General features: G+C 51.7%; 1 protein-coding gene across 7 annotated transcripts in view; it reads right to left on the bottom strand.

Moving 5' to 3' along the window:
* Window positions 1-4,395: 4,395 nt before the first annotated feature.
* pitpnm3 (PITPNM family member 3) overlaps window positions 4,396-8,415 on the bottom strand; it is a 248,235-nt gene continuing 244,215 nt past the window's right edge. For all 7 annotated transcript variants that reach the window (XM_078422744.1, XM_078422750.1, XM_078422746.1 and 4 more), the window contains one exon: window positions 4,396-4,795. In XM_078422744.1, the coding sequence (XP_078278870.1) occupies window positions 4,490-4,795 (306 nt within the window). In that variant the 3' untranslated portion in view covers window positions 4,396-4,489. The remainder of the gene's footprint in view (window positions 4,796-8,415) is intronic.

The following is an 8,415-nucleotide window of genomic DNA, read 5'->3' as shown; positions in this document are numbered from 1 at the left end:
ACTGGCTGTAACAAAGCAAGGATGTGTGTAGTATTTTTGTTTCTCTGACATGTTTGACCTTTCCTGCCCTTCAAAACCACCTGGACTTATAACATGCCAAAGGAATGAATTCTGAAGAAGGGATTGACCCATTCCTTCTCTCCGGATATGCTGCCTGTCCCGCTGAGTTACTCCAGCATTTTGTGTCTTTCTTCAGTGTAAACCAGCGCCTGCAGTTCCTTCCTACACAAAGGAATTGATTTTACAGGGGCAGTAATTTATAAACTTAACTACAGTCAGATTGGGGAGAAAATCTGGCCATTTGTGCTTTGAATCATTTCAATTCTACCAGGCAATGGTATAATTAGCAACGATTAAAGACACTAAATGTGAAAAAAACGGTTACTAAGGATAGACACAAAATGGTGGAGTGGGTCAGGCAGCATCTCTGCAGAAGAAGAATAATGTTGGGTCGAGACCCTCTCTCAGTCTGAAGAAGGATCTCTTCTCGAAATGTCACTCATTCCTTCTCTCCAGAGTTACTCCAGCGTTTTGTGTCTTCCTTCGGTGTAAACCAGCATCTGCAGTTCCTTCCTGCACAAATTACTAAGGGGCAAAGGACAAAGCATGAAGGGGAGGCAGGGCTTTGGGTTTAAGTTTATCACTGTCACACGTACTGAGATCTAGTGAAAGGCTTGCTTCTGCCGGATGGAAAGTTTGGCAAGTTGTCCTTTGTCTGGGATGGAGGGGGGTGTAAAATAAAATTATACATCAGCTCCAATTCACGCAGAGGGTGGTGGGTATATGGGAGGAGCTGCCAGAGGCAGGCACTACAACACTATTTAAAAGACCATTTGGACAGGTACATGCCCTAGAGTGCGGGAGGATGATCTTACAGAGGTGTACAAAATCATGAGGGGAATAGATCGAGTAGATGCACAGAGTCTCTTGCCCAGAGTGAGGGATGATAACCAGAGGGCATAGATTTAAGGTGAAGGGGAAAAGCTGAGGGGTAACCTTTTCCACACAAAGGGTGGTGGGTGTATGGAACGAGCTGCCGGAGGAGGTAGTTGAGTCAGGGACTGTCACAACATTTAAGAAACATATGGATAGGACAGATTTAGAAGGATAGGGGACTAGTGAAGATGGGACATGTTGGTCGATGTGGGCAAGTGGGGCTGAAGGATCTATTTCCACGCTGTACAACTCAGACAGGAAAGATTTAGAGGGATATATGGGTTTAGTGGGCAAGTGGAATTATCTTGGGCGAGTTGGGCTCAAGGGCCTGTGGTGTAAAGGCAGGATTTTATTTAGTTTAGAGATACAGCGTGGAAACTGGCCCTTCGGCCCATCGAGTCCGCGCCGACCAGCGATCCCCGCACACCAACAATAACATCGCACACGCCAGGAACAATTTCACATTGATACCAAGCCAATTGACTTACAAACCTACACGTCTTTGGAGTGTGGGAGGAAATTGAAAATCTCTGAGAAAACCCACGGGGAGAACGTACAAACACTGGAATTTAGAAGGATGCGAGGAGATCTTATCGAAACATATAAGATTATTAAGGGGTTGGACACGTTAGAGGCAGGAAACATGTTCCCAATGTTGGGGGAGTCCAGAACAAGGGGCCACAGTTTAAGAATAAGGGGTAGGCCATTTAGAACGGAGATGAGGAAAAACTTTTTCATTCAGAGAGTTGTGAATCTGTGGAATTCTCTGCCTCAGAAGGCAGTGGAGGCCAATTCTCTGAATGCATTGAAGAGAGAGCTGGATAGAGCTCTTAAGGATAGCGGAGTCAGGGGGTATGGGGAGAAGGCAGGAACGGGGTACTGATTGAGAATGATCAGCCATGATCACATTGAATGGCGGCGCTGGCTCGAAGGGCCGAATGGCCTCCTCCTGCACCTATTGTCGATAACACCGTCCAGACAGCGCCCGTAGACGGGATGGAACCCGGGTCTCCGGCGCTGTGAGGCAGCAGCTCTACCCGCCGCGCCACCGTGACTCCCGTCTTCTGTCTTCATTTCATTATTTCCATCCTCTGTGCACCTTGTTGCGATCTCAGGTGTTTCGAAAAGAAAGAAAGCACATGTTCGTCGTTTCTCTACAAAAACCACATTATAACTTTAATAAATATATTCCCGAATCGTTTCAACAAATAAAACCAGTGTGGGGGAAACGGCGCCGTCCTTGGGCAGGCAGCCCGCCCGTCACCTCATTCCAGCAATGCAAAACTGTACACATAGAAATCTAGACCAACTTTTACACAAGGTACGGCATTGTACAGTCTGTTGTTCATCACACAAAAGGCACACGGACGAAACCATAGCTTTACACCATATAATCGATACCAAAATAAGTTAATATACACTCAAGACATTGCACTTCATCACAGCGAGTAGTGAGAAACTTTGGTCAAGCAACCAAGTATGCAACAAATGTGGAACACTGTAGATATGTTTTACACACAGAGTGAGACACAGTACTGCAGTTATGCCTTAACATTTTTCTGCGAACATCTTTACAGTTGCAAATCAGGTCAGGAACACCGACATGACAAATATTTCACGTACTTGCACGGCAGAACATAATGCTTGACGCACAGACCTGGAAAAGACACTCGCTATGTACAGGCTTCTCCGTCTCCACCTTTTGCAGGTTTAAATTCCTACACTTGTTCTCCTTGAGAGAGAGAGACACACACAAAAAGCTGGAGTAACTCAGCGGGACAGGCAGCATCTCTGGAGAGAAGGAATGGGTGACGTTTCGGGTCGAGACCCTTGCTCACCCAAAACGTCACCCATTCCTTCTCCCCAGTGATGCTGCCTGTCCCGCTGAGTTACTCCAACGTTTGGTGTCTACCTTCGGTTTAAACCAGCACCTGCAGTTCCTTCCTACATATTTGTTCTCCTTAACCCTGGTTATGGATGGGATTCATCGTGGTTTCATCAAGTCCAGGGTCGTTTGGCCTTCTGAGTTTATATTTTCTTCCCCATGGATAAGCTGTCATCTCATCTCATCAAGAGTATCTTATTTTAGTTTGGCCAACTGTTGCAAATTTCCTGCCATTTTTTGCCAGTGTAATGCTGGGTTTGAGATACTAACGTCTATCCCCTTTTCTTCTTAGTGATTGGAGTAGAATTAGGCCCTTCAGGTCTACTCCGCCATTCAATCTTGGCTGATCTATCTCTCCCTCCAAACACCATTCTCCTGCCTTCTCCCCATAACCCCTGACACCCGTACTAATCAAGAATCTATCATTCTCTGCCTTAAAAGATATCCATTGACTTGACCTCCACAGAATTCTGTGGCTATGCATTCCACAGATTCATCACCCTCTGTCTAGAGAGAGTTAGAAACATAGAAAATAGGTGCAGGAGTAGGCCATTCGGCCCTTCGAGCCTGCACCGCCATTCAATATGATCATGGCTGATCATCCAACTCAGTATCCCGTACCTGCCTTCTCTCCATACCCCCTGATCCCTTTAGCCACAAGGGCCACATCTAACTCCCTCTTAAATATAGCCAATGAACTGGCCTCAACTACCTTCTGTGGCAGAGAATTCCACAGATTCACCACTCTCTGTGTGAAAAAAAACGTTCTCATCTCGGTCCTAAAAGACTTCCCCCTTATCCTTAAACTGTGACCCCTTGTCCTGGATTTCCCCAACATCGGGAACAATCTTCCCGCATCGAGCCTGTCCAACCCCTTAAGAATTTTGTAAGTTTCTATAAGATCCCCCCTCAATCTTCTAAATTCCAGCGAGTACAAGCCGAGTCTATCCAGTCTTTCTTCATATGAAAGTCCTGCCACCCCAGAATTAGCTCTTGGGGCTAACGGAATCAATGGATATGGGGAGAAAGCAGGAACGGGGTACTGATTTTGGATGATCGGCCGCGATCATATTGAATGGCGGTGCTGGCTCGACGTGCTCCTCCTGCACCTGTTTTCATGTTTCTATGAAGAACCATTGAGACATCTCCATCTGTAAAGATTCAGCGGCAGGTCAGCTTTGAAGGGGTGGAGTTGGTCGGTGCCTGGTGCAACCCGTACTGTTGAATGGGGCGGGACACATGGGGACTCTGGGGGACTCTGGGCCCAGCGCCTCGAGTCCAGTTGGGATATCTTCAAGCTTCACGTCTCCTCTCCTGCTGGGACCCTGGGGTGAGGTTTTGGGGGAGTCTCGGCTGCCTGTAGCATTGCCAACTGTCCCGTATTAGCTGGGACATCCCGTATAGTTTGGGCTGAATTTGTTTGTCCCGTATTTAGTAGGGTTGCCAACTTCCTCACTCCCAAGGGTGACCTCGCCCAGCCAGCGGCCACGCGCTCCCGCTCCACCAATGGCGGCCGCCATTGGTGGAGCGGGAGCACGTGGCCGCTGGCTGGTCGAGGTCACGTGGGGCGCGGGGCGGCGACGTCACCCTTTGTCCCGTATTTGGGAGTGAGGAAGTTGGCAACCCTGGCTGCCTGGTGTTGTTGGGGTTGGGGGGGGGAGGGCCCGTTCACACGCCCGGCTCGGACTTGGACCCGCCGCTGCGCGCCCAGGCGATGCTGTGGGGGTGGCGCTCCACCTTGTCGGTCTCGGGCTGGCTCTGCGCCCGCTCGGGCTTGTGGCTGCAGGACGGGGGCTCGGGCTGCTGCACGGACATGGTGCGCCGCAGGTGGGTGCGCTTGCGCAGGTAGTCGGGCTGGGCCGCCAGGCCGAAGCTGCCCTTGCGCAGGATCATGCGCGACGCGCTCTTCTTGGTCCGCGAGCGGTGGCCGAACTCCAGCTTCGCCAGGTGGGCCGCGTAGCCCTCCGACAGGAACTGCAGGGGGGAGAGAGAGGGAGGGAGAAGGGGAAAGGGAGGGGATGAGAGAGAGGGGGGGAAAGGGAGGGAGGGAGAGAGAGGGGGAAAGGGAGAGAGGGAGAGAGAGGGGGAAAGGGAGGGAGGGAGTGAGAGGGGGAAAGGGAGTGAGAGAGGGGGAAAGGGAGTGAGAGAGGGGGAAAGGGGGCGGGGAGGGAAAACAAGAGGGGGAGGGACAGGGGAGGGGAGCGAGATGGGGAGATGGAGAGGGGGAGGGAGAAAGAGAGAGAGAGAGAGAGAGAGAGAGAGCGATTACCACACGGCACAGTGAACCCCCTCCCCATCACCGAGTTCACCAAACTCCCACCAAAGAACCAAGGCACAGAGGCATACACCACTGAAACTGGCCCATCGGCCCATCTCATCCATACTAGCCCTTTGGCCCAACTTGCCCATGCCTCATCTAAGCTGGTCCGCCCTCCTACGTTTGGCCCAAATCCGCCACCCCTCCATGTGATCACGTTGTCCCTCGGGTTCCCCTCTTACCTCAACCCACAAGCTCACACGCCGTTGGGAGCGTGGGAGGAAACCGGAGCACCCGGAGGAAACCCACGCGGTCACAGGGAGAACGTGCAAACTCCACGCCGACAGCACCCGAGGCCAGGATTGAACCCGGGTCTCTGGCGCTGAGAGGCAGCGGCTCTACCCGCTGCGCCACGAGCGAAGTAAAAAGGCTGGTGCAGTAATGGCGAGGCACCAGTAGAGGGGGCTCTTGACCAGATAAGCGACTTATCCTGTGTGTGGGAAGGAACTGCAGATGCTGGTTTACACCGAAAAGTGCTGGAGTAACTCAGCGGGTCAGGCAGCACCTCTGGAGAGAAGGAACGGGTGACGTTTCGGGTCGAGACCCTTCTTCAGACTCATGCTCCTCGAGGAGCCCGCCCCCTCCCCTGACATCAGTCTGAAGAAGGGTCTCGACCCGAATCGTCACCCATTCCTTCTCTCCAGAGATGCTGCCTGACCCGCTGAGTTACTCCAGCACATTTGTGTCTCTCTTCAGTTAAATCAGGGATCTGATGGAACATAACCTTAAATACCGACTTTTTGTGTTTACTGATGTATGACGATGGAGAACGGGCCTTTACGGGCAAGCTGATATTTAAACAAACTACAGACTTGAAGGGCACAAGATGGCATCTAAAACGTGGTGACTCCTGTACGGACTCAGTGCGGTCGACTCATAGAGTCACACAGCGTGGAAACAAGCCCCTCGGCCCAACTTGCCCATGCCAACCAACCCGCCCCCATCAACACTAGTCCCGCCTGCCTGCATCTTTAAACTGTATTAAACACTCACACGTGCACACGCACACGGGCGCACACACATGCACGCATGGGCGCACACACACGCATGTATGGGCGCGCACACACACACGTCCACACACACTCACATGTACACGCACACATGTGCACATACACACATGCACATGCACATACGGGTGCATACACACACATGTGCGCATACACACATGCACATACGGGTGCATACACACACATGTGCGCATACACACATGCACATACGGGTGCATACACACACATGTGCGCACACAGACACATGCACACGCACACTCACACATACACACTCACACATAATACAGAGGTACACGGGCAGATAAACACACAGAGCAACACATTCAGGCTGACTCTATTGCTGGACTTGGGGCTTGCTATAAATAAGGCGACAGGAATCGTGTAGCAGTTAATGATAGAACAGTTGTGTGTTGTCCGAGTGAGAGACTGACAAAGTGCAGTGCCTCTTGCCACTGGGGCCAGCGTGATTGATTCCATCAATTGTTTCTGCCGCTGCGCTGGCTTTTATCCAAACCACTTCCGCAACGGTCCAGGACCATATTGTCTCATCGTCTTTGTTGTTTACTCCCCAGTGAATGCAAATAAAAGCCTGAGGCGGCGTGAATGAAACCTTCTAACTTGCCACGTGCCAATGGCTTTCCTCAACTCTGCAGCAAGCCTGTGCCAATCACTGAAGCTTTTGGGGCGTCTTGTGCTGAGATGAGTGAACTAACTCAGGGAAGAGAGAATCGCAACTCAAACTGTGACACCAAAACGTTAGGGTACAATGTGTGGGAAGGAACTGCAGAGGCTGGTTTACACCAGAGACACAAAATGATGGAGTAACTCAGAGGGACAGGCAGCATCTCTGGAGAGAAGGAACGGGTGACGTTTCGGGTCGAGACCCTTTTTCAGACTGATCACCATAGATAGTCTGATAGCCCAGTCTGAAGACCCAAAATGTCACCCATTCCTATCCAGAGATGCTGCCTGTCCCACTGCCTGCTGAGTTCCTCCTGCATTGTGTGTCTAAGATAGGATTCAAGGCTGGAAAATAATAGAACGCGGGGGACAAAACGCAAATAATTTGTAGGTGTGGAGGTTAATCGGCTTCTGTTAATTCAGGGGCGGCGCGGTGGCGCAGCAGTAGAGTTGCTGCCTCACAGCGCCAGAGACACGGGTTGTATCCTGACTACGGGCGCTGTCTGTACGGAGTTTGTACGTTCTCCCCGTGACCTGCGTGGGTTTTCTCCGGGTGCTCCGGTTTCCTCCCACACTCCAAAGCTGTAAAGGATTGTAGGCTAATTGGCTCCGGTAAAATTGTAAATTGTCCCCAGTACGTGTTGGATAATGCTAATGTGCGGGGTGATTGCTGGTCGGCCCGGACTCGGTGGGCCGAAGGGCCTGTTTCCGCGTTGTATCTCTAAAGTATAAAAGCCTAATATTGACATAATTTGATGATAACCAAATAATCATAGCTATCTCGGCAGTACATTCTAAACTTTAATTGTCTTTTTTTGAGGTAACTATTTTCTCAAAACCTCATTTCAACTCTATGATTTACCATGGATTAAACACAGAACATAGAACATAGTACAGCACATGAACAGGCCCTTCGGCCCGCAATCTTTGTGCCGAACTCGAGTTAAGTTAAACTAATCTCTGCCTGCATTAGAGTCAAGTTAAACTAATCTCTGCCTGCATGTAAATCCATATAGAACACACACATAGAACAGTACAGCACAGGAACAGGCCCTTCGGCCCACAATGTCTGTGCCTAGGGTTGCCAACTGTCGAGTATTAGTCGGGATATCCCCGTATTTTGGGCTAAATTAGTTTGACCCGTACGGGACCGCCCTTGTCCCGTGTTAGTAGGGTTGCCAACTTCCTCACTCTCAAAGAAGGGACAAAGGGTGACGTCACCGTCCCGCGCCCCACGTGACCTCACCCAGCCAGCGGCCACGTGCTCCCGCTCCACAAATGGTGGTCTTTTTTTAGGTCTCTTCCTCGGGGCGGGGCTCGGCCACGGGACCTTCCATCGCCCGGCGCAGCTCGGCCGCGGGACCTTCCATCGCCCGGCGCGGCTCGGCCGCGGGACCTTCCATTGCGCGGCTCGGCCGCGGGGCCTTCCATTTCCCGGCTCGGCCGCGGGGTCTTCCATCGCCCGGCGCGGCTCGGCCGCGGGACCTTCCATCGCCCGGCGCGGCTCAGCCGCGGGACCTTCCATCGCCCGGCGCAGCTCGGCCGCGGGACGTTTCAACGATCGGTGCGGCTCGGCCGCGGGGACTTTC

This window comes from Rhinoraja longicauda, chromosome 26 (assembly GCF_053455715.1).
Source record: "Rhinoraja longicauda isolate Sanriku21f chromosome 26, sRhiLon1.1, whole genome shotgun sequence".
In the NCBI taxonomy this organism is placed as follows: domain Eukaryota; kingdom Metazoa; phylum Chordata; class Chondrichthyes; order Rajiformes; family Arhynchobatidae; genus Rhinoraja; species Rhinoraja longicauda.
The sequence above is the reverse complement of the archived record's forward strand: the minus strand, read 5'-3'. Positions and strand labels throughout refer to the sequence as shown.